Genomic DNA, 27,636 nt, shown 5'->3' on the forward strand with positions numbered 1-27,636 from the left:
AGAAATGCTCTGACAGAGAATCCAGTACAGTGTTTCTTTTTCCAGTATTGCACTGAGCACAAATAACAAAGGATGTAGGCTGCGGACTGTTTTCTGGAATTAAGTTGGGCAAATAGATGATTTTATTACTTATCAACGTGAAAGCATTAACATAGTATTTCTGAAGATGTAAAAGGAGGAAATAATGTCTTAGTTTAATGACCAAAAAAGTAGCATTGTAATTGAACCAGATCTGGCAATTCATTATATGGTCTGGAAGTTTCTTTTAATACTTTCAGAATCAGCAAAATGTAAAACCGTGCCCAAGCACCAGTTTCGAAAGGAATGTAAGCACTGAGGAGCCCAAAAGGAACCTGTTTAAAATGGGAGCTAGTCACACAAAGCCTGACACCTTCAGATCAATAAAGAACAGACAGATCTATGGGAGATAATGCAGTTCCACTGATTTCAGCAGGAAAAAATAATGATCTTTGCTGTTTTTTTTGAAAGCTTGGTCTTAATAAAATTCAGGTATATGTATATGTAAGGGTCACCAGGTTAGAAAGCATGTGAGCAATCATTCTTCTGTAGACTACTGAAGAGGGTACTGGAAGACCTGGATTCTGATATTTACTACACAGAACATTACTGTATTTTAGCTGATGACTCATTTTACATGAAACAAACGCTTGAACAGGAGCTGAAACCTCCCTAGTGAACACATTAACCACTAGTCTCCAGAAGAATTTTATCTCATTTTCTGGTTCAGTTAATTAAAATTATTTTCTGCTTTCTTCATCTCATGGCTACATATGCATGCATGTGTGGCACTGGTGAGGTTTGGGCTAGAATTCCTCCAGAAAGGTGGAAGAGAGACATGTGAATCAAACAAGGCAGAGGAAGCAAACCAGCAAGTCCATTCCACTAGTTGATGCAGCAGGCAAAAGGAAGAGTAGAGCCTCTTTTGCTGTGTCTAAAATGAAAACAGAAGCTGCCACAGCATTTGAAGCAATTCCTTTGGGTGGAAATTATAAAAGCTCAGGGACTGGGCCAAATCAGGAGATTTGGGCAGACTACCTGAACCTACACTGTGATTCCTGACCAGGCTTAATGCGCGTGGATGAATGAATAGCAAAGGCAGCTGGAAAGTTTCAAGGTCACAGTGTATGGCAACTTATCTACTTGTAAGATTAGTTCAGCAAAACATGTTTTTTTAGGATTGCTGTTTAGGGTATTTTACATAAACAACACTTTATATATGAACCTTTATATAAAGAGCTATTCTATATATTTATACAGAAAATATCTTGGATTTATAAAAAACAGAATTTTATGCACAGTTTCAAGATTCCTTTACATGTTATTTGTCATTAAGTAACAAAATGGCATATCTCTCTGAAGAAGTGAAAAATGCAGAAACTGATAATATATTTTTAAGTGCATTGAAATCAATTACTTCTTGCTGAGATAAGAGGTAATTTTCTCTTTTAAATCTCATAGATATACTGACTCACAAATCACTGTTGGACTGTTTCTGCACTGATAATTCACTATAAAAAGCCTGTATTATAGTGTAATTAGCTGTTTACTAAGTGCTAAAAGTCTATACTGCTATACGGAACCTTGGTTATTAAATGTCTGCTTTAATTAGCCTTTCATGTCCAACTAATTCTAGAACAATTTGATAGGTTTGTTATCAAGGGTGCAGAGCTTTCCTTCCACTCTGCATTTTAAGAAAGAACAGAAAGTTCAGAATTTCCAGAGGAATGTTTCAGGAGAGTTGAAAGTTTCAGGAAAGTTGAAGTCTGTTCTCTTCTGTTACTAAGTTCCTCTGCAAACCCAGATACACCCATTTATACCAAAGTATGCTTTTATTTATATAATAGAATATTATATATAGAATATATAGAATGTTTATATCACAGCCCATATACTGTACAAGACCATTAAGGTCTAATTCTCTTCCCAGTTAGCACCTTTTTCTTGTTGGAAGACAAAAGATGTTTTTTTCCCCCTACACCTCAAATATAGTTTAAAAATGGAATTGAATGTTCTTGTACTGCATGAAATACTTGATAGCAGAAAGGAAAACCACACGGAAGCTTAAAAAGACCTGAGAAGTTTTGGGTTTTTTTAGACTGAGATGATATTCTGAGTCAAAATGAAATTAAAACATTCATCCCTTCAAAATGAAACATTCATTTCATATTTTCTTGCTGAAGAAATTCCAATATTCTTTGTCAAGCAAAATGGGAGAAGAATGACCATACACACTTTGGAAATTAAGCACACTAACAAATGTGAAGAACATATTAATTTCATAGCCTTCTATTTTTTGGGCCAGCTGACAGTATTACACTGTGAGTTTCCAGAGCAATTATTTTGCAAAAAGCAACAGTATCTGATCAATAATAGAGTTAAGAGGTATCTTGATCAATACCTCTACAAAGCAGGGATATAAGATTCATAACAGTAAATACAATAATTATTTTTGCTATAGCCAGTATTTTGTACCACATATTTATCTCAAATTTTTAAGGCTCAAATTATTTTTCTCTACCTTCTATTTACCCTCAAACAACACAGTTTTGGCATATCTTGAAGTCAGCTGGGTTTATGCTTGCACCAATTTAATTCTGGTGGACTAGTTAGAGATAGAGGTCCAAATTAACTTGGCATATTTTGGTAGAAAGTAATAAATCATCAGTTTTGTTTTAAAGTCCTAGATAATTAATCAACATGTTCCCTAGCAGTATTTCCAGATAGATTTGTTTGATTCCTTATTTGTAGTTTGAATGTCTTCATCATGTTGACTGCTGCATAGAAGCTACCTTTTGTATGACAGGGAAATACATTTTAATGGAAGAAAAAAAATGATTGCGTGAAATGGAAGAAATTTTATTTTTTTTATACTCAGACATAGACATATCAAAGCAACAGTATTTTAAAAGATAATGAAAGAAATATTTTAATTGACACAAATCCTGCTGGATGGATTCTATTACAAGCTATAGGTTTGTTTATAATTTTCTTGAAATATCTAGAAACTTTTCTGGGTTTTTTGCATGTGGAAAATTCGTCTTATTATTTATTCCTAGTAAACTGAAAGGCACGAATCTTTCTTATTGCTGTGTAGTTCTCCCTGTCTCCTGTACCAAATATTCTAGCAATAAAAGCGTATCTTTCATTTCTTCCTTCCTTTTCTGTTTTCAATAGCCATGTGGAGCTAGAAATACAAGATATGTGAGGTGGGATTTAACTGTCTGACTTGTTAGGAGACACTGCCCAATATTAGACCCCCTCTGGCCAATAAAGACCAACAGAGTTGACAGCAGGAGTCAGGTACATGCCATGCACAAGTCACAATTACAATCCAAAATCTCCCATTCAACAGCTGCTCAGGACTGCCTTTCACAGTTGGAGTCAGAAAGCCCAAGTCCTCTCTATTTTGCTCTTTTTATTTTGTTATCAAGCACAAATGTTTATAAACCTTGTTTAGTATCATTCAGGCAAAATGCCATGGTGAATAACTCTGAGAGATCAAATGCACACCTTATCTTAGTGGAAAAGTATCTTGCAAATAAATGATAGGCATTTCAGGAGATCACTGAGATTCATTACCTGGACGATTTCTCATTTTCAGACGGAAATGAAAGGAAATTATCCAATTTCTCTTTTTATAATAACATCCAATATATTTAATGTCCAATTTCATACTGCTTCTTGATTTATAGCATTTACCAGGCTAATCATGCTCTAGCTACTCTTATAAAAGCAGCTTATATATTAACCATTTCATCCTGGGTGTGCCCCAAGAACCCTTTTTTTTTCTCACAGATAATTTCATTTGTGATGCTGAACATTTTAGGGTTTGAAGCAGAATGGATTTCCCTAATACACCTTTAGTCAGGAATGCCAGACCAGTTCCATTCTTGTGGACACTGCATGTACACTATGGGTATACATATCCACAAATCCTGAGCTGGAGGCAAAGACCACTAGGCAAAGTATTACATCTAGCAATATTTTTGTATGAAAAAATCTTTAACCAGGATCTATAACAATGTTTTAGTCTGTGTACTACAGGAGATCAAAGGGAATGAAGTGATAAAACAGAGTCTGATCTTAGGCTCTCTGTGACCCATGTCACAAGTAATCAAGAGACTACTGTGCAAATTGCTCAAATGCTTAATCACAATGAGCTCTAATGGTCTTTCCAAACTTGAAATTTCTGATAGTGATTTATAGCGGCTAAATATCTTATAGCTGAATCTAAAGCTCTGCCTCTTCCTCTGTCCTCCTGGATGACTTGTTACCCGTCTACTAGTGGGCAGAGAGTGACTGACAGCCACGCAGTTTCCTAAGTCAACCCTAAACAACTATTTTTCTGTCATACCCAGAGTACGGTCTGGGAGCAATGACAGGGCTTATCAGCAAAAGTAAATGTTTTGAAGATAACCTTCCTTTGATAATTGTGGGACAGTGTCTTCTCTGAGCTGTTGTTTTGGATTGTCCGTGAACTCACACAAAAGCTTCCTTGTTAGTTTAATCTGAATAATTTTCAAGGTGTTCTTTGCAATTGTGAAACTTACTTTTTAAATAACAATGTACATTTTGTGATCTAAGGGCCTGCACGTAAATCGGTAACATCCTAATGCTGAGGGAGAGCCAAGGGAGTCAGCATCATGGTTTCTCATGTATACGCAATTAGTGTTTGTTAGCATGGGAACATCCAAACTATCATCAGTATAAAAGATGCTAGGCAAAATTGTGTCCTTTAGACGTTCACTGGTGCAGATAGTTGGCTAACTAAAGACAGTAGTAATTTTCAAATAACTGCAGCATTTTTAGTTAGACTTGTAACATTAAATTACAGGTGTTTTTGGATTTCAGAGGGTTTTGCTAGGATTTAAGAGACTTTCTAGGCAAAGACAGTGTGATCTCTGTCAAAAGTGTGTATGGGTTAAAAGGAACTCAGTGGGCTAAAATTGGGCTCTCAACAGGAGTGTTTATTGCAGCATGATTTGAAATACTCGCTGTACTGCGGCTAAAGAGGAATATGACTCTGGAAACAAAGAGTGAGCTTTGTTTATTGGAGCTATTTCTGTTATTGAGGGGGAACACCACTTTGATTATGGGTATTCTAAAAACAAACCAAAACAATAAACAGTACAAAGTGCACAGAAATATAACAGTACTTGAAAATATACTGCCTTTAATTGAACTGTTTGCCTCTATGTTGTGGTCACTCTCAAATTACAGTTGAAGATACTTAGGCTGACATTCTGTTTTCAATAGTAAATCAACAGATCCTTCACTTTCACTAAATTGTTTTACAGGACTCTAGAGGAAATATGACCCAAAGGAATACAGTTACAGAAGAGAGAATGTGCCAAGGTCAAGAGAAAACATTTAATTAAATCTCCTTTTCTAAACTGACCTTCCTTCCTCTTGACAAATGGTGAAAGGAAAATGTGTTCAAAGGAATACAAACAAAACAATTAAGAAGGTTCATAATAATTTATAACTATTGAATTATGAATCATCTGAAGATATGAATGCATGCTCTTGGCTGTTGAATTCAGAGTATCTCAAGGACTAGCTATGTTTCAGGAGGGACAATCTTTGTGTGCCTATGTGAGGCTGAAAAAGGAAAGCTAAGATACATTTACTCAGAGTAAACCTGTCACTTAATTTAGTAATAAATGACAGCAGTAAAGATCAAACTTCTATATGTATCTAGTTCATAATAAATGACACTGAGGAGATGTACTATCTTATGCTCTTCTCTATGAGCAGTGCAGAATTCAGTGATGGAATACAAAATTCTGAGGCTCCTCTTAACCAGGCAACAGAATCGCTCCTCCTCACCTCGGCTGACTGCAGCCTCCTTCCCTGGATCAGCTATCAGGACACCGTTCTTTCAAGTGCAGTAGTCACATCTCACCCAAGTAAGATTAGAGAAGGCATTGCTCCCCTTAGCATTAGATGAAACTGTCTAAATCAAACCTTTGAAAGTGACTTAGGAGCTTCAGCTCCCTTGAATTTCAATGTACTTGAAGTTTCTAAGCCACTTTTGACTACAGGACCTTGCAATATGGTGTAGAGCATGTGTTTAAGACTTACTATTATTTGTTTTTATGGTTTGGGAATTTACAGGAAATAGTTACTTTATCACTCTGGAAGTTCTAATACAATTAGAAGAGTCTCCAGATTCTCACAACTTGTATTTACAGTGAGAGATGGTATCTCAGGAGTTCAGGGCACTCAGTCACCTGCTGAGAAGCAATAAAAAAAGCCCCAGTACAGTTTGCATGTAAAGCTCTGGGGCAGGAAGGTTGTCCAGCATCTACAAATGCTTTCAGGTCAGTTGAAGGCTGAGACCTGTGTCACCTCTGCCTGAGTCTGCTGTGTTTGACCATCTTAAATCTCCAAATACCAGGTGCTGCCTGTCCTTTACCCATGCAGCAGACTATGGCAGGTTGTGTCTATCCGCAGTACTGAAAGGCTTCTTCCTCGTTATCAGGTAAAGATGGATAGCGATGGAAGAAGCCTTACTTGAGAAGAATTTCCTGTCAAGGTAAAGGTGAGCATTTTATGGTAATGGCTTGATAAGTGAGTACAGTGTTGAGTAATACACAATTCTGGCCTTGTGCCCACAGCACAGCAGATACTGCAAGTAGAGGCTGATATGAAAATAATGAGTTTTAACATTGCTTATATCTTCTTCAGATCACTTTTAAGCCAGTTTGTTATCGACCAAAGACTTCTGTTTAGCAAACGTTGTAGGATTAAGCAGGGTAGCATAAGGGTCCTGTTAATATCATCACCTGTCCCACAGATCCCATTCATACAGATTTCTACAAATGTGGTCTTAAGAGAAGAAGATAATCTTCTCTTAAAACTGTTTTGACAAAGGAGGGTGAATACTGCTATCCAGATGCTACAACCATGTGATGGCAAATCTGAATTTAACTCTGGCAGAATTCAGAAATAGTCAGACTTTTAGTAAGAAAGACTTGTATGTCATTATAAAAACAGGAGGAAAGTACCAATCTTTCTGTATAACTGGAAAGATATGGTAATGTAGGCATCACCATCCAACTTGTCTAAAACAATCTATTAATCCTTTGATCTAAAGTGCATCTTTAGATGTGCATTCTTAGGCTGTGGAAAAAGAAGGCTCCTGCTCAGCACCTCCTGTTCTGGAGCCCTGAGGCTCGGTCATATTTTTATCACCCTTTCAGCCCTTGAGATTTCTTACCACAACAGTTGCTTTACTAGATAAGGCAGAACTCATTCCAAAGCCCACAATATTGGGTTTTTAATTTGAAGGGCCTCTTCTGGGAAGCAGAAAGAACAGCTTTGGGAGCTTAAAGTACAGACCAAATCTGATCAAAGCTTCCTACTTGGCAGTGATGAGCGCTACCACTGTGGCATTGTAAACTGTCTTTCTGCAGCATCTCTCTGAACACAGCTGAACTCAGGGAATACTACTACAGAGTTTGTGAATATTGAAAAGAATATTTTTGTTACTTAAACAGTAGGGCTGTAATACTGGCCAAGGTCATGTTGTTACTCTAGTTGCTCTGTCATAAGCACAGAATCTACTCTACCAACCAGGGTGTTTTTGGTAGACAGCCGTGGTCACAAGCAGTCAAGCCATAGCAATTGGCCTCGCTGCCCACCTGCACCCCTAATGTGATATTCTGGTAAACATACATGCTACCTTAGCCTTTGTTATTGGAGCAATGGATTAAATGTGTTGGATACTGAAGGAACCAAAATCTTGACTTCTTGAAAGAATATCTTATCCATGAAACATTTTTATTGTAAAGGGATACACTAGCATTGTCAATGACATTGAACTCTCCTGGTTCCTGAGTTTTGGGTGCTCATGTCTGCTGAACGCTCAGTTGCTGTTGTATTCAGTGGACTTGCAATATGGAAATAGGTGGGAGTTTAGGAGTTATCAGCGTTTTGATCTTCCAGCTTTTACACCATAACACTGAATAATGTTAGAATTTTGTATTCCAGATGTAATATAGTCAAATAGTTGGCCTTTTTTCAAAAGCATTTGGAAAATGTTTTAGATACACCCCTATCATATTTTTTCCTTTTTCATTTATAAAAAAAGTGCTATAGCCATACCACACAGAAACTCCCGCAAAAGAATATGATCTGCTTATGTTTTATGGTGGAATGTCTAAAAGTGGAAAAACAAAAAATCCAAGTCAAACTTTCACAACTTTCCTTAAAAAATTTACTTTGCCAAAATAGCAGTGTATTATATGGGTTGGTAAGAAGTCTTCTAATAGGCCTTTCTGCAACTTTTAGTCTGAGTTCTTATGTTCTGTCAGTATTATTCAATGTAGATTTAGCGTCAAAATAGAAACTGGTAAAATACCCTATACGGAGTATATATTTGGGGTGGTTGAATGACTCAATCTATGAAGAATAAATAGAAGGACCCTTGAGGCAACTCTTTTGACTTTGGTGGCTTCATATCAGTGCTAAAGATATGTCTGTGTAGTCTGTAAATTATTTTTCCTTTCCTTCATTGCTGTAGGTCTGGAGAGGGGGTTACTGCATGCTTGACCCTTGCAAATGAGATATATATTTTTTTTAATGCTGATAACAAAATCGCTCCCAGTTTACCTGCACTTCACTTCTAGCCATTCAGCATTGTTTCCCATACAAAACAGTCTCCACAGCAATAATATCCCTTTTGCTTACGTACTCATTTCAAACAGATCTGAGGACTCTTCATTTATAGAATGTGAACCCTCTCCTCTTATTCTTGTTACATGCATTAGACTGTTTTTTTCAGTCATATTTTTTACACTTGATGCATTTCTATGTTTTCTGTTCTCAGAGGTCACTGACTGTATTAAGGTGTGCTGTATTTATGCCAGTGTAATGTGAATGAATGATCAGCTGCTGTTCCCCACCAGAGACCACCTGGCTCCATCGATGCAAATAAAGTTTTGGAAGAGTATAGCCTTGACATTTTTAGGTTTAGTTTTGCCTAGGTGGACAAAAAGAAAGCTGTTTGTAGAATAAATCTGGAATCTGAACAGTGAAATGAATAAGCAGAACTCTGGGAAACCTCTGGAAGTGAATCTGAAAGTTTGGGTCAATTAGAAGTTAGGGAAGACAATAGTTGGATATTAGAAGAATGGTTTGTTTTGATAAATTTCATTTCCTGGGTTGGTGTTTTCTCATAGAATAGTGCAATAAGGAGATGCTCCTGCTGAGAATGTGCATTTGGACAGCTTTGGTTATCCCCCAAAATGTGGTATGCTAGGTCTCTGGCATTAGTATTTAGAGAAAGCTGGAGGTTTGGAACTGAATTTTTAGGTGAACTAGAGATGGCATGTTTTTAAGGGTATCCAGGTGCATAGATGTAGCTAGTTTCTAAAATACATACCAAAGGTAATGGTCAGATAGGCACAATACTAAAAGTTAGTATTTAATGCCACCTAGTATTTACTTAGAATATGGAATAAAAAGCTCCTTATTCACTGAAGGACTGCTGCAAAGAGATGCACAAAGAGTCTGGAAATCCCCTGACAAACATTTACACAGGAGGTGATGATAAACACGCAGGACCTAATACCTAGCACAATGCATTTATAGGACATGTTTTATTAACAGGTTTGTATTTTTGCTCTGCCTGTCAGGAGGATCCTTTATCCCCAAACCTCTCATTGCAGATTTACTGTAAAACGTAGCTTTCTATTTTTAATCAGAATATGGGAAATGAAGGGAGATATATATCGAAAAGCATTAGCAGGTAGTACTCAACATCTCTGAAGATACATTTATTGAATACTTCAATTTGACTGTGAACTCATGCTTAAATGGCTATCTTTGTTTTGCTGTTGATGTATCATTGTATTATTCTTATATACTGATGCAGGTTTATTCATTGTCTGCCAAGACCAGTATACTGTAGTCCTTTCACATGGGGAGTAAAGGCAATTTTTTTTCTAGTTGTAACTCTCAGATAAGCCAAAAGACAATGTATTATTTAGGAATGTGGTGCAACCAATTCTGCTCTCAGAATGCCAACTGATTACACTGTAACAGACTGTGCATGTTTCTCTGTGCTCAGAAATGTTTTTTTACTGCACTGGACAACTGGGAACATTTAAATAGGACCCAATTTTCAGAAAGGGAATGCTCAACACTTCCTGAAACTCAGAGTTTCAGCAGTTTAAAGGAGGAGACAGATAAAATAAATAAGACATTTCTGAAAATGTATGTCTCATTCTTTTAGAACAAAGTTAAAAAATATTCAGACTTTGCCAAGAATTCTAAGACTGATTTTTAAAGCTACTCTGTATGGGTAAATATACTAGTAAAATAATGAGAATGATTGGTGTGGATTTATTTTAAAACTGTATTTTGTCTTATAGAGACATGTAGACATAAATTGTGCCATTAGCAGGTCAGATTTCCAAGGCTTTAAGAACCTTTCTTAGATTTAAGCTATATTTTAAGTAGGAGTGTACATTTCAATATAATTTGTTAAATGAAGGGACCTAGAATTGTGAGCCCTAACAAACTGGGGTGAACTCCTTGGATCCGTTTAAGCTTCTTTTTTGCAAAAGGTTTCAGCACAGCAGGCCTCTGCAACCTTAGAATCATAGAATTATTAAGGTTGGAAAAGACCTCTAGAATCGTCAGGTCCAACCATCAACCTCACACTACCATGGTTCCTAGACCAAGCCCTGAAGTGCCACGTCTACACGTTTTTGAACACCTCCAGGGATGGTGACTCCACCACCTCTCTGGGCAGCCTGTTCCAATGCCTGACCGCTCTTTCAGTACGGACGTTTTTCCTAATATCCAATATAAACCTCCCTTGGTGCAACTTGAGGCCATTTCCTCTTGTCCTAACCTCATGAGATAGTGGAGTGATATTGCTGCATTAAATGGGAGATGGAGCCTTTTTCAGTAGTGCATGGTTAGTTTTGATAATATATCTTACTACATGTTTTGGCAACAATTTGCAAGTGTTGTATAAGCCATACATATTCCTAGAATAGATCAGCTGTTAGTTATCTCTGAGGACACATCTTCATCTTTTCTCTAAAAATGGAGTGACAGATTATGTTTACATTAAGTTGAATTTTAACTGGAAAAAAAGAAAAGCAGATCTGATGCTATTGCTGTGAGGAGAGGTGGAAGATTATGGCAAATCCAGTTATGGAAACAAAGACTGATTTTTCAGAAGAGTATTACTACTATTATTTGAAAGTTGTCATTGTTCTATCCCCTTATACCCTGTTGATATACGAGGAGTTTTGGTCACCATTATGAGAATTTCACAATGTAAATTATGGAGAGTGTGATAAATCATTGAAACATAGTATAATAGGTAGATAATAATATACAGTAAGAAGGCTGTACAGATCTTGAATACTGTCTTTTACCTTGACTAACACTGTAATGCATTATGGTAGAGCAAATGGTAAATATATAATTAGTTATTTGTAATTTATGTTTTTTTTTTACTTTGACTTAATGGATGATGGATTTATTTATATTTTAAAACCAAAATATGGATAAGTTGGTCTACAACATATAAACTCAAGCACTTATTATTAGGATGAGACTAACTTGATCAACCCTGAGGAGCTGAGAGCTGCATCTCCTGAACTACTGATAGGAACTGTAGCCTGTTCCACATAGCTAGAGTGGGCAAAATTAAAATGTATGTGAATAAGATTCAATTAATCCAAATAGTCTCAGAAATCACATGTTCCTGTTTATTATCCTCTGAATGCCTCCTGTTCAATAAAATACACTGCCTGCTGGATAATAATTTTATGATGAAATGGTTAATTGGCAAAAAAACCCCAACTACCCAGCACTCAGCTTTGGACTGTTATTCACTTGGTCACTGTATTTTTTGACCATTCCCATCTCCTGAGAGGGTTTACCTATATGGCAATTCATAGGTTATGTAGGGAAATCCAGTGTTGTTACTGTGGCCTTAAAGCACCCACTCATATATTTTTCATTTTCTGTAAGTACTTAATTTTGACAATGTGAATAACTTTATTTCTAACTGTTTAGATTAACTGATCTAGCACACTGCTTTGGATTTGAACAAGAGTGGTAACTCTGGTTCCCTAAAGCACTGGGGAATTGCACAGAAGTGGTTTCAGACTGCCCTGGGATGGTGCCTGATGTAAGTTCGTATCAACTGAACACTTAAGGGCCAGTGTGAGACCAGTTGTCTTTTTCTGTACTTACAGACGCTGTTGCAGCTTTTCACTGGCTGCATCCCTTTCTTCTGTAACTGATGACATACCAACCCATTCCAATGAGTCTCTTCATGGACAATCATAATTTTTGTACTCATAACACAGTTTCCCTTGGCTTTGTGAGCTGAACCCTTCAAACTAGCATGAAAAATACAATCTCTTACTTCTAATTTTATAAAAAAATTGTGGGGATAGATGCAGCTCAGAATTGCCATTCAGGCACAGCTCCGAGCATACTGGGGGGGGAGTACACCAAGCCAGGTAGTGTAATTCAGAGCAGTCCTCATAACTCAGGAAACCCAAGCCTGCTAGAATCCATGCAAGTATCAACCAGTATGAATTCCCACCACCTTTAAATACAATTACTTAGCAAAATTACTTAAGACTAAAATGACAAATGCTGGTAGCTAAGGACAAAATTCCATACTGAGGTGTAATAAATTATAGGCAGTTAAATATATTCACTAGAAAGGGAAATCAGAGCCTCGAGATACATTTGTAATTAAAGACATCTGTTTAAAGTTTTATCTCAGTTTGACCACTCACTCATAATTTATGAAGCTGTATGTTCTGATGTTGAGAAATTAAGTGGGAACTGTGAACCTAATAGCTTTATAGAAAGAAAATCTATATCCCAGCTACAAAACCAAATTATTACATCTCCTGGCAGATCTGCTGGCATTCTGAGGAGATCCCCAGAGGTGTGCATTTCAGATGACTGTCTACTTTCAGTGTCCTTGGTAAAAATCTATTGTACAGATGAGTAAAGAAAGAAGCACATGCTTGTATTCCATGGTGTATAAATATGAGAGTCAGCCTCTCACCTGTGGTCTTGTGGGCCTTCCCACCTGTGGGTATTACTAAGTAGCAGAAGAAATGCCATTGCATCCAAATAAATTGCTTGTGTTAGTGAAAGCACTTGACAATGTTAATTTAAAAATTGCCTAGAGAGCTAGACCAGGACAGGCATCTAGTGACCTAAGTCCTTAGACTAGATGCATGACTGCTGCCCACCTTTTTTTTCCTTTACTGTATTCTCAAAATTATTCCTTAATCTCCCATTATAGTAATCCAAACCAATTTGGTCCACTCTAATGAAAATATCCCTTCTCACCCACATTCCTGTTGCCATATAGAGCAAGTCTCTTGACTGACAGTGAAAAAGTGGCAAATCCCAGAAAGATGGCTGATAGCAGCGGAGTATATCCAAACTGTAATGAACTTGATTGTATTGATGTTATGGGACATAAGAGAGATGTCATGAAAAAGAATCAACTGTCACAGTAATAGTAAGCGCCCACATTGCATATGGATGCCTGCATTTTATGTTTACAGTACACTTGTATGCTAGTCCTTATTTTGTCTGCAAGCTTTTATCTATGTTCTTTGTTAAAGCTCGAATTTAGCTATCTTCAGCTGGTATTTTATAGCAAGTCTGACATGGAGGTTTGTTAATCAGACATCATTTTGTAAACAAGGAAACATGCTATATATAGAATAAACAATAAGGAACTGTGAATTACAAGCCTATCTTGATACTGAGGTTTTCTTTAGTGATCTTACGAACCATGGTGGTGAGTTCTAAATGGATTATGAAGTAACCAGAACTTGGCAATAGCATTACACTCCTAGTGTTAGAAGTGGGGTTTCAAAAAAGTATACTTGGCAGGACACTACATTTAAATTAGATATTCTTTATTCCAGCTTCCTACTTCCCTCTCTTTTCTCATTTCATCTCCCTTGTTATTCATTGCTGTCTGTCAATATGAGTGACCAGGAAGTAATTTAAGAAATAATATAGTGAAGGAGCATATATAAATCAATGAGTAATGAATTAATGGCTGAATGATGCACTAATGCAGGCTGATTTTCTAGTATATTCACATTATAATCAGAAACACACTATTTATGACGTTTGTGTAATAAATACACATTTTTAGATGAGGGCAAATCTGTCTTTATAGCTCTTTCTTTAACAGTGAGGAGGACACTGCTAACATTTTCGGTGTTTAAAAGCAACAGTAGTGAAACAAACTCTTAGAAAATAAGAATGGGTCTGGCCTTGGTCCAAACCCATAACGAACTTGGGAAGAACCTGTTCATTGTGGTCTGGAGCCTCTACTAGGTAGCCAAATACTTCCTTTGTGCTTGTAAAACTCCATTAAAAAGCATATAAGTAAGGCTTAAAAGCTGTAGGAATTCAGTGATTGATCTATAGTGATTACATTCTATTTTGATGGTTAATATTGTAAAGAGAGCACCAACCTGATCTGAAGCCACGTGAGCATTGGTGTTGTGCCCCCACCAAATACCCAGACTGTGAAAAACACAATAAGCAGTGCTGTTGTAAACATCATCTGTTTGGGTTGGGATTCTGTGTCTTGAATAGCCAATGCAAATGCTATTGCACCACGTAAACCTAAAAAAAAAAAAAGACAAGAATGATGAACTTAATGTGATGGAAAAACAGAATTTTACTCTTTTCAGCCCAAACTCAATCCCGAGGGCAGAGGAAATTTTCAGACCATGATCATAATTATAAAATGCTGATTTGTGCTAATTGAAAGGATGGTGCTTAATGCAATCGAAGCAACTTAGCAAAAGTGGACAATGAAACTCCTCTCATATTCACATAATCACACATTTGTTTTTCATCCACTGAATTCTTTGTCTTGAATAACTGCAAATTAAATTATTAGGAAACATGGTATTGTTGGTTTGACGGCTGGACTTGATGATCCTAGAGGTCTTTTCCAACCTTAATGATTCTATGATTCTAAATAGTAATCTGGACTTTACGCACATTAAGAAAGAAATCTGCTCCCTGTGTTGTTTTACTGACTTCAGTGGGACTAGTCATGAAGTCAGGTGCAAGTGAGAAAGAGAGTTGGCATTAAAATGCCAAATAGGTACCCAAATAGGCTACCCATTTCTTGCTTGAAAAATTGGAAAATTTCTTTAAAATTTCTTTGAAAATCTTTCAATGTGCTAAGAATAGTCAGAGAAATTATGACTTAAAAACAACAATGTAGATTTTTAGCTCTTAGTGTACTTGAAATATTATAATAGTTATAAAATTATACACCCACAGAGATTGAATAAACAAAAACTTAGAAATGTGGAGAAAACAGCTAACAGTGAGTTTAAAAAAAGCCCCACAGGTAGTAATAAGCTAACTAAATAGGTCCTCACAAAGTGGCACATTTAAAAAAAAGAGGGGAAATAAAGCCTGCTAGTGCATCCAGCCCTCAGGTTGCATAATACAAATAATACTCTATATTTTCCAGTGCTTTTCATTTATCTATTTAAATTTACTTTACTGTTTTCTAAAATGAATTCCACAAAGTAAGCGTAGCGAGCAAAGACATTGCATGTATACAATACGTACTGAATCCAAAAAGTACTTTTTAAGTATTGAGAGATTAATAACTAAACCTCTTGTAAGGCACTGATGGTATATGCAGAATCATTTAATCAACTTCTAAATGCAGCTATTTTTGGTGTGGAACTCTAAAGCTCTCTAAGATTATATAGCTAGAATGTGAATTATTTGGTATAGAAGGTTATCCACAGAACAACACAAAACCACTTCTGCAAGGAAATACCAGACTCTAGTTACGCTACCTGAAAATGGTCAGTGGCAGCAGGTTTAAAATCTCTGCTTTTATGAAAATACCATTGTAGTCAACAAGTGGGCTTGTCCTTGACTTTGCTTTTGTGTAAAAGACATCTCTAAGGATACACATGCTTTACCATTTTCTTATGGGGAAAAAATATCAGCTCATTTTAAACATGTATCTGAGGAGGGAATGAACCACTATTGAAATGGTCTTTTTCCAGTGGTTATAGTAGTAATCTAGATCACTAGCCCAGATTAAATGCCTAAATTATTGGTGGCTACATTTTGGTGGAAAACAATGCTGCTTTCCACAGCTGTTTCACAATTGTATGTGCAATATTAAATCTAGAACATTTCTTTTGGTAAGAAGGAATATTAAAAAAAAAATTGTTAATTAACATTGTCATTAAGACACACAACTTCCTGAGCGCTGGACTGGGTATTCTTCAGTTTCAAGAAATGGCGAGTGTTGTCACTGCATTTTGTATTTATAAAATGCTCAACGTGGTCTATAAGAGTTAATTCAGCTCCAACTGAAAACATGTCTAAAGTAAAATAAATAATCAAACAAAGCACTTGCTTCCAGCTAAAGCAGTGGGAAGCAGATGAAGATAACCTAAAATGTAAAGACTCAATGAGAAGCAAGGAACACTATTATATCTATCAAAATACATTCCAGGTAACAACATGAAGGAAGGGGATTTTAACCTCAGAAGATGGTAAGACACTGAAATAGACTGAAGATGAGGAAAGTTAGGTTTTCTGTAACACCTCAGGGAAAAATCCCAACAAAGCACTGTGGAATGATTGGCTCCAATGGACATTGGTACGCCAGCTACCCCTGGAGAGAGTGGTGTGGCAGAAGGAAAATGCTCTGATGAACCGTTAGCTTCTCTCCCCTCATCTTTCAGAGGTGCCCAGCTGGCAGCAGCTCCTCATCTATGCTCTGATCCATTGATCCTTTGGGCTCTGTAACAGATTTCCTACCAGATTTTTCCGTTAGCTGTGCCAGCCACTAGGGATTAATCTTTAAGAGGTATTCTTCAATGTGTCAGGGCCTCCAAAGAAAGCTACCCCCAGGGTTAAGCTTCAGAGGCCCACAGAATAGTAAAGGTGTGTCCTACTGGGCTGTCATCAATCCTTTGCTCACACTCTACAAACAGACGTCACTCTAAGCTCATCCCTTGGGATGAAGAGCCTTTCAGGGCGGTACTGTTTGTGCGTGGGGAGAATTTGCCAGGAAAGGAGACTTTCCGTATGTAGATCTGATGTTTGGGTTTCAACCATAGTTCTTTGCTCTTTTCTTCCTCGCTTTCTTTTCTCTTTAGCCGATTTCTTTTCATATTTATCTTCTTGGAAAAGTTCGCTTTGACACTTTCCACCACCATGTATGTGTGAGTGTGCAGATGTAAATGCCTGCACAACAGCTGCCTGTACACTGGCATTCTTTTTTGCTTTTCTTCTGCATTTGTGTTCCACCCATTCAGACTCTACTGCTGCTATAATGTCTTATATTAACAGCAACCACCCCTGTAGCACTGTGTCCCACAAGCCTCTCTCTTGCTGATTTATATGCTGTCAAAAAGAGAAAAAGCACAGTAAAAAGTAAATAGAGATATTGGAAGAGTGGAAGGTGCAGTTCTGTACCTGTGAAACAGTCCCAGCCTGGTCATGTGACAGTAATGCCCAAATATCAAACATATTATTGCCATTAATGAGTCCATGTGGATCCGTTTAGTTTCCTTCCCTTCTAATTTTGTTACCAGTTAAAGGCATCATAGCAGGGTCTGAACTGAAATGAGGCTTTTTTCACGCAGCATAGACGACTAGTGTATAGTGATAGCTCCCTTACAATTTAAGACATTAAAATATGTCTTTTTCACTTGAGCAGAGACTGCTGGCCTGCTCACTTTAGTTGATGTTGAACTTAATTTTAGAAGCTCAGGCTTAAGTATACAAGGACTAATCTAGTTTTGATTTACATTGGAATATTATCAGGAATCGTGATTAAACATAGTTGTAAAAGTGAATCCACCTGCTGTAATGTTTTGTTAGAGGAGTGGCAGAAGCAGATGAAGAATGTAATAAATCAAAATGCTACATAATCCACTTCCAAGCCTAACTCTTCCACCTTTTCTCAAATGTATTAGTACTCCTCAAGAATTAGAACATAATGATTTCAGTACAATTCTTTGCAGAGCAAGGTATACTGAAATGCTAATCAACAACGTACTTGCCTGACCGTAATTGCTTTTTTCAGACTTTGATAATCATGGTGATTATGGCAGTAAAACTTAGTAAAGAAAGCAGTAAATGTTTGGTGCATTTCATAATGATAACGTGAAAAACAAAACTAACCCCAAATTCATTGTATTCTATGTGCAATTGTGTGATGCTGTGGTAAGTGAAGCCCAGTTTTCCCCATGATCGACTACAACCTGATGCTATACCACAGCATTGCTGCTGATTTTGTGTAGGCAATAAGCGTCTTCCTCCAAAGTCAAATTCAATGCCTTGTTTACTCATATCAGAAATGTGTCTCTCTTCTGCCATTGTCTTCTCTGTTTATCACTATATACGGTATGATCTGTTTATAGTAAATAAGAATGTTATTGGTAACGAAGTGTAAATCTCAGTGCATATTAAAAAGTACAATTACACAGAAAATCTATACATCCTAAGCATTCTGTGAAGTGTGAAGCTGCTGGCAGTGTGAGAGGCAGGCAGTCTTTATTGTTCTACTTGCTCATGATGCCATTTACTTTTTTTATAATGTTATAAAGACAATTTTCTCTACAAAATAGTGTTTCTTTGGAAACGGTTAAAAATTACTTTTCTGACTGTTTTAACATTTACATTTTAGAAGTTTCTGATACTACTAGTTTCAGTTGTCAGCTGCCAGATTGGACTGAAAAGCTAATGTGTGAGCGTGAGTTCTCACGTTCAGTTGTTGGCTGCAGGCTAGTTTCTGCTCCTAGTTCTGTGGAGAATGAAATTTGACTGGAGAAAATGAGGACAGAAAAGTTGAAGAATAAGATATCTTTTAGAAGATTTTTTTTTTTTACTCTATACTTAATGTGGTGAAAAATAAAAGCAAAAATGGAGTGCAGAAACTATTTTTTAAGCTGTTGTCTAGTCGGCCACCTGCTAGCTCTACTAGAGCGATCTACATATACATCTTACATAGCTAACAATTGTAGGTGAGCAGGAGGTCTGAAAGCTCGTTCCTAATGGATGTATGTCATCATGTCTCACTACAATCTGGCTGGTATTAACTGACATTTTCAATGGCAGCTTTTAGCAGAAGGATTGAATGGATATAGAAATAAACTACTGTGTTGCTCTCTAGAGAGGTGGAATTATATAGGCATAAATGAGGCACCCTGATGTGGGGTACTCCTGATGAGGAAGCTTGAGATGTGGCACATTGTATTTTACTTGTTATCTAGCTAAATAGACCAGTGTACATCAAGGCTGTCAATCAAGAAATTTTAGCCATAAAAATTTTGAATAGATTTTTGTATAAAAAGCAGGAAAATGAAGGGGAAGAAAAAAAAAAAAGGCTGGCTTTCTAATTTTAGAAAACTATTTCATAAATGGCATTGGGCAATCTGGGTTTCTGTCTTATACTGAAAAAATATTCTTGGCTTAAAAATGGGTTTTTCCTAACTGGCATCAGAAAGTCAAGTGGAGGTATTTCTAGCTTGTGGAAGTCCAAAAATACAGAATCCAGCTGAGATTTTACCAGTTCAGGGGATGAGGCACAAATTGGAGTAGAACATGGCTCCCTCTTCTGGATTCATTTTTAAAAAAATTTATTCTACAAAGTTAACCGGGTTAAAAATAAACAAAATCCGAATTTGGAAAATAAAGTACTTAAATATCAGGCTGGAATACATACGAAAAGGTCTGTGGAATTAAAGTTTTCTAGTCTCATGTTTCAAAGTAAAACCATTCCTGAAGTTAAAGGAAATGGCAAAGACTATGTCTGATTTGAGTATCAGTACTAACACCTTTAAAGTTGGATATTTATTTGCTGGTATGTAAGCATACTGTCAGGTATACTACAGGTGCCCCTAAAACAACACAACATAAAAACATGGTATTCCCAAATTGGCATGGAAGTGTAGAGGGGTGGGGGACAATGGGTTGAAAGACTGGCTTCCTGGGTGGAGGGTTTCCAAAAAAAGTAAATTAAAATAGGTTGACAGCCCAGTGAAGTTGATGAGAACACATCCATTTGCTTTGGTGGCTTTGAAGAGACTATCTTGAGTTTTAAGAGAATGACTTCTTTGTGATGTAGTTTTTTCTAGTGATAAATTATTATCTTTGTCAGTTGTTAAATGTGGACAGGAAGAACACCAAAATACCACTTACCTGAAAACATCATCATGTGCTGAAAGTTCCTGGGAATCTTTTGTTTTCGACCCAAATTCAAAAGGAAGGAAAGTGGGTATATGTTGCAAGCTCTTGCTACAAAAACTGCCATCTAAAATGTAAGATGTTGAGGAAAATGGTGGAGGGGCTACTGACAAAACCAGAGCTTTTAAACCCAATATTTCTCCAAAGTTATTTTAAAAATGTAATTAAAATTAATATCATATTATCTTCTTTCATATTTTACATGTCAGATCCTTCTGGTTCCGGTTTCATTATAAAACTGTGCAGTGGCAGAGATTGTCTTCCCCGGACATCCTGGTTTTATATTCATCATTATATATCCCACTTCAATCACTCTACTTTTACTCATCACATTTGTATCACATGTGACTTCATCTTCAGTCCTTCAGTAAAATGCCTGCCATCAATTGCAGAGATGGCATTATCTCCTTGAGCTGTAATTTGCAAAGAATAAATGTACTTTTGGACATGATTACTTTCTTATTTCCTTGACAATTCAAATTGTCTATATCCAGAAGTCTTTGAATTTTTTTTCCTTTGGAGATTTTTCAAAACGAGTTCTTTATTGCCCTTCTGTGGAACGATCACAAAAGTTGCCTTAATTAGAAACATGAGGCTATTTCAGATTAAAAAAAAAAAGACAATCTGAGCTCGTTTTACCAGGTTCTGTCCTCCCCTTGTCTTGTGTCCTCTTAGGGCTTAACTATGGCACTCTTAGTCTAAGACATGCTGTGGACGGTAGAATAGATAAAGTGCTTGAGTGGCAATGGCTGTATATGTCATACCTGCTGGGCCAAGAGCTGCTAAAAGCTCCCATGGACTTGGGAGAACATGCATTAGCAGTGGTTGCTTCAATGCCCTGTGCTCAGCTGTCCAGTGCAGCCCTGTTGCAGTCTGTTGGCTCTTAGTGAGAGGAAATTATAGAGCCAGGTCCCTACAATGCTCTGCAGCACAGTCCCCATCTGGGGTGTTGAGTGTTGCTCTCACATTCAACTATCTTCCCATGCTAGGAGTGCAGGAAGCAGTACTGCGCTTGCCTTGTGGTGGTGGGGTGCAATAGGCTCTTGGGGTCCTCCCTGCCATCTAACCCAACCTGTAGCAAAGGGAGCTGTGATGCAGTTCTTATTATTAATTTGAAAATTACGTATAAAAATTACTGCAAGTAAACAGTATGATCCCAAGCTTCAAAGCTATTACAGTTCATCAAAAAGTGGTAAGCAAAGGGCTGCTGCTCTCAGCCAAAAAAATCATTGTGTAAATTGTCAGTGTCAAAAGAATCGATAAAACTGTACAAGTAAGCAACAGATTTGTTGAGAAACCAAGCAGAATTAAACAGACACACTCTCTTTGTATCAGTCTCTTAGGCACATAATGGTGTAAATATCTCCATGTACACTAGAGGTATCAAATACAAAGAAGGAAAGATCTGAGCAGTGCAGAACTGTGTGCTTCTTAAGGACTTAGTATACTTTAAGTAGATTTGGGGAAGTTCTGCATGTGGCACATATGCTGTCTGGAGGCAGACCTACAGTTTGGGGATCTGCACTGGCTCCAGACAGGCAAAAAGATTTTGTGTGCCTACACCTGTCCCCACAGATGTGTCCCAACACACATCCCAGCTTCCCACCATACTTGTAAATCAGTGGCAAAAGTTCCCCAGATGGTTTAAAGCTATTTGCCTCATAGCAGATCTGCAAAACAGCAACTGTCAAAAGACCAGGTGCTTACCTGTATTGAGCCAGTTACTGAGATACATGTAATAAAGATGATTGCCTTTGGACTTGACCAAAACTGATGTTTAGTGTTTAAGGAACTGATTGGTTTGCTTATTGACTTCTTTTTTTCCCATGTGGAGCACGCATTCTTTATATATATAAAACAAGATATATATAAATGTACATAGATATATACTTCTTTAAAGCAAAGGATACAAATGCACCAAATATAAAAAGAGCATTGAAGATGTGATTTTGAAATGTGAATAGTGCGAGTCCCATGTAACAGAAGATGACATTCTCAGCCAAAAAATTCATGAACTCGAACAACTTAAATGAAAGAGAAAGAACATAATTATGACTTATGTCTGTAATTAACTACTGTTTATCACCAGGTTGCCTTGGAATACAGAGCTGTTTAGAAGAAAGGAACAGAAATCACACCTTTTTCAAGCGTGAATTTTAAAACCATCTAATTTGCTATACAGTATACTTGGTGTCTTTTAGCTTTAAAAATCATAGTTGCTTGCATGTTTTTCTCTGATTTCTGTAGAAAGCTTGACATAGATAACTGATAAAATGCATAAACAGCAAGTAAGTTATACAGGCTTCAATGCAAACTGTAGGGAAGCTGAGGGAATTTAACTTCACTCATGTATACACAGGTGAGCCTGGGAAATGAATCCTGCTTACACAAGTGGCTATGCATAATACAGTACTGGGTATGGGTACACTAATGCCAAGAGAGGGAAAAAAAAATCCTAAATGGACTTCTAAGAAAATGTGCCTTTAAAATATAACACAATCTTTTTTTACTACCAGGTATATTATCCCACAGATGAAAACTTTCATTGTACTGTGTGGACATCAATATCGATTACTTATTTCAAACCAAAGTATTTAAGATATCATTTAAATGTGTTATAAAATAAGCCTAAAATGCATGATTATGGTAGGATTTCTTCTGTGAAAAAACAAGTAAAGCCAAAATACTCATTTGCCTTTAGGGGATGTTCTTGATTGCATTTGCAGCTGATTATATAAAAACTAATAAAATAAATTTTCATATTTATCCAGAACTGGAAAAAAAAAAATCAATCATTGCTGCCAAATAACTACAGAGGAGAGAAAAAGAGATCTTTTCACTTCTGAAGTCACTTATGGGCTCAGAAAAGTATGCTAACAAATCCTGATGCAGAATTAGGGCCAAAATTTGTCAGTCTGTCTACAACCAGTCATACAATACTATCTGGAATGTCACTGTGGAGATATTTTATTCATCCTCAATAGTGTTATGTATTTTTTGTAATATGTTTGTGCTTCTAAAAATAAATATCCAATAACAGTCACTAAGATCTAACAAAGGAAAAATGAGAGCTGTCAGAATCATTATTTAAAACACATTTCAGAGGCAAAATGGCATAAAACCCAGTAGTATATGGAAAGATATTTTGGACCCCATGGCAGCACCATCAATTACCCCCAGCACACATTCCATAGCCCCCATTTTGTGCTGCAATGCTGAACAACATGAAAACAAACACAAGAAATATTTGAAGTTAGTAGACTTAAATTATTTAAATTAAATTTAAATAAGAGAAACCAATTGTAAAAAAACCCTCAAATATGGGATCTTGTGGCCTGTAGAAATTTTTATGATAAATCTTTGCATTTTCATTTTTGGAGCAAACGTGTTCCTCTTACTTTGTGGGAATGTCACCTGACACATTTTTCTAATACTTTAAACAATGTATCAGGAGTGTCATGACAGGATCTACATATATATCTCTAAAAAAATATAAATATAGATATATATAAAAATCTTTTGAGGGAAGGGTAGTGCTATGAGGAGCCCACGCTGCATAGTTTATCTCCTGGGATAAGATAAAGGTGTTCCAGATGTTTTAAAGCTGAATGATATTTCACTCTTCATTTACAAAATCTCATTCTAGACTTAAAGAAATGTAAAGTAGATCTACTATTGATGCATTTTAGAAACATATTTTCTGAAACTAAAATTTATTTCTTGTATTTTCCAAACTTTTTGTTGACATAAATTTTTGAAGGAAAACAGATTCTGCTATATATATCATTGCTTTTGCTGTATACTGTTTCTCAATAATCTTCAACAAGCTTTTACTCCTGCCTGAAGTCCTGTCATGAAATTACTGCTTTTAAACTTCTCACCCCTTGTCTCCCAGCAACCTAGTCAAGATGCAGTCTTTATGCATTTCTTGTAAATTCAGTTTAGCGCATCTTTACATTTTCCGATAAATTTACCTCTTATTCTGGCTACATGCATCCTGCTACTTCCTACTTCAATGCAGCATCAAACCTTCAGAATAATTTCAGCCTGTGATTCTTAAAAAGAAAAATCCCTAGTTCTTGACTATGTGTTTCTGATCAACAAGAACAACAGATACTACCTTCGCCCACTGGGCCCATGTTTCCTGTGCCACCAGCATTAGTTTTCTTAGCTTATATTTTCAGTGTATGTAACTCTTTTTAGCCACATCATCTACGTCAGATATGTGCAACACTACTGCAGTTCTTGAATCATATTGCTGGAATCCACCTGTTTGTTTGCAAGAGCAAAGACGATCCAGATCCCATTTTTTTTTTTCCTGTGACTTTTGGTGCTGAACTGTGCTGTTTCCTCCCCCCCCGCCCCCAATCTCTAGTTTCCTTGTATTTTGATCTTCCATTACCATAGCACTGCCTACTTGCTAGAAGATTAAATCTGGACTAGTTTCCTTCCTTTGTATAGCAAAAATCCAGGTGCTATTTCAATAGTTAATTTAGAGCAGGTTACTTCCTATTTCAGGCACAGCCATGATAAGGTCTTTCACGAAAGATTCAGCTCCTTAGAATGTTAACGCTAGCTTGTTAGCTTCAGTCAGTCTTCCATATTCCCTGTATAATTTGCTTTCTCTTTTAAAAAGTGTATCACTCATATGACACATTTATTCACGGAGTGCAACCCATTCACATTTCTTACCCTGAGTTACCAAAAACAACAAAAAATTAAAAAATATCAAGTGCTTCAGAACTAATTATTGCCATAAAGGACGTGATATCTGAATGCATTTTCCTGGAACACAATGCTTGTAGATACAATGTAAAACTTATCCACTGTCCTCCAGACTTCACTTTTATTCCTGTTTTCAGCATAGTGTTTTATTTAGTGTTTCTTCACTAAATATTCTGTGTTTTGTTCAACAGTAGTACAGTGCCTGTGGAGATACTCAGTTAAGCACCTAACTGTTGGTGCTTGCAGCATAAATCCCATCAGAACAAAACAGTTTGTTCTAAAGATATCTTGTGAAAACCACATTAAGAAACAGCTTCCATAGAGGCATTTTCCCCAAATTGTCTTGCCTCTCACTCAAATGTTTCTGTCACTATTTTAAAGATGAGATGTCAAGACCTTTTGATGAGAAGCAGAAGAATAGGTTTTCATTGAGAATTTATAATTTCCTGGGACACCCAAGGAGTTCCAAGAAGAGTTGCCTCTGAAAAACATCTTTTCTTCACCTGACGGGCCATGAGCCAGGTCCATGGTCTGCTTTTAAATGCCACTCAAAAATTTCCCTTATTTTGACTGTACGTACTTGCAAGTGGGATTACTTGCATGAAGAGAAGAAAAAAAAAAAATGTTTAGGATTAGAATCCTAGATATTAGGTCCTTGGAAATATTTTGTCTATAACCATAAAAGCCCTTCCCTTGCCTCCCGCACAGACAACTAACCTCTTTCTACTCTAAATGAAATTGGCGTTAAAAGTGCTCATATGCTGCCATTAGTTTCCCCAAGGCTACCAGAAAAATCATACTAGAAACTGTTTAAATATACACATAGTAATAAGACATATTTTCTGCATAAAACTAAAAAAAGCTCATTTGTAATGTGCCATTTCTACCTCTCCACGAAGCCTATAAATCTACTTATAGCTTTAAAGTAAGAGTTGTAATAAATCACCACTGTCAACACATTGCAGAGTAGAGTATTAATTACAAAAACACCGGTTCAGAACCAGTCCAGGCACTTGGCTTAGGTGTTTTGCTCAGTGACTTACTGAAACTGGTATTTGCTTTGCTTTTGTTTTCTCTGTAAAAAGTGGATATTACAGAGATTTATATTAAAAATGTCTATTAAAATTGACATAACATTTATGTATTTAAAAACACATCATTCACCATATATGCTAATTTTTTCTATTATTCTCAACCATTGTAAGTACTAAAATGGATGTGCAAAAATCATTTTTAAGCTGGGACATTCTTCTGGAAAGTACTGCATGCAGTTTGGTTCTTACTGGCACAGGAAGGAATCAATCCAGGTTATCTATGCCTTAAGCCTAGCTCTAACTAAGTTTATCTTATACTGATGTTTTGTTTTAACTCAAGTGAAAAAAATTTATATGTTATAAAAACTGTCCAGTTTTATCTTTTGGGTGAGATAAGGAAAGTACCTTCTTTTTTCTTCTCCTTCCTTCCCTCCACCCCCACCATTAAGTTTAAGCCAATTAGAGAAACAAGCTATGCTAAAATGGGTTTTGTAGCTTGATCCATTTCATAGAACTACTTAAATTTTCACTGAGTGTTAGAGAGATTATCTAGGTAAGTAATTAGTGCACCTGGAAGATGAAACACACTAAGTTCCAATCTCAGCTGTAATAAAAATAGAATTATTTAAAGGAGCATCAAAAAGAGAAAACGAACATTTTCTATGCCACAGTCCCCTTGTGGCTGGGGAGATGGAAAATATTTTAACAGGATTTTTCATCTGAAGGGAATAAAGTTATTATGAGTGTACTGGGTAAGAGCAGAATTACAACAGCATTCTTTCATCTCAAGGGAATAATGTTAGTATGAGGGTACTGGGTAAAAGCTGAATTACAACTACAACTTATTTCCAGCAAAATTCAGTGAATTTTACTCACTGATGGCAATATTACATTCTTTCACTTGATTTAATACCTACTGAAGGAATGTCATCCACCTCTTAGAGGTACCTGCAAGCCTTCTCTAGTCGCATCGATTTTGCTAGCAACATGGGGGAATGTGACCTGTCTAGGGGTTACATCTTACAGTGATGTATTCTTGCATGACATCAAAATAGGGAAAGTTTCAATAGTCCAACAGCAGCTTAGGAAGCTAGGATGTAAAAATGATTACACTTTTTAAGAGAGATTTGAAGGTGACAGAGAGCTATTAAAATCCCAAGCAGTCAATGTTAAGTGATGGTTATAAAATTTATTATATTTGAATAATGCTGTTTAATTAGAATGCAGCTATCAAAAATGTTCAATGAAGTCAAGGATATTGATAAATCAATAGTTGATGAAAATTGCTTTTCCCTAACCATTTTGAATTAAAATGCAGTGAGAATTCAGACTACCATAGTTTTTCTGAGATTGTAGAAGCCTTTATTATAGTCTAATTGCTTTATTTAATCTTTCTCTTTTGATTAGAGGTTTCAAAATCAGAAAAAGAAGGTTGGAATTTGAACCTCTTGCCTGAAATCCTTTCCACAGCTATAATGAATCTTCAGAGCACAGTGATATAATGTTCATTTCTAGAATAACATGTTTAGATGAAAGAATCAGCAAAAGTAACTCAAATTCATGATAGATATAAAGTTGT

At 36.5% G+C, this 27,636-nt stretch overlaps 1 protein-coding gene across 2 annotated transcripts in view; it reads right to left on the reverse strand.

The window, feature by feature from the left end:
* Positions 1-27,636, reverse strand: part of SLC9A9 (solute carrier family 9 member A9) — a 222,766-nt gene that overhangs the window by 80,867 nt on the left and 114,263 nt on the right. For both annotated transcript variants that reach the window (XM_075098872.1, XM_075098873.1), the window contains exons 10-12: positions 22,209-22,322; positions 20,254-20,365; positions 14,523-14,676 (exon numbers count right to left, since the gene is read on the reverse strand). In XM_075098872.1, the coding sequence (XP_074954973.1) occupies positions 14,523-14,676; positions 20,254-20,365; positions 22,209-22,322 (380 nt within the window). The remainder of the gene's footprint in view (positions 1-14,522; positions 14,677-20,253; positions 20,366-22,208; positions 22,323-27,636) is intronic.

This window comes from Phalacrocorax aristotelis, chromosome 7 (assembly GCF_949628215.1).
Source record: "Phalacrocorax aristotelis chromosome 7, bGulAri2.1, whole genome shotgun sequence".
Taxonomy (NCBI): Eukaryota; Metazoa; Chordata; class Aves; order Suliformes; family Phalacrocoracidae; genus Phalacrocorax; species Phalacrocorax aristotelis.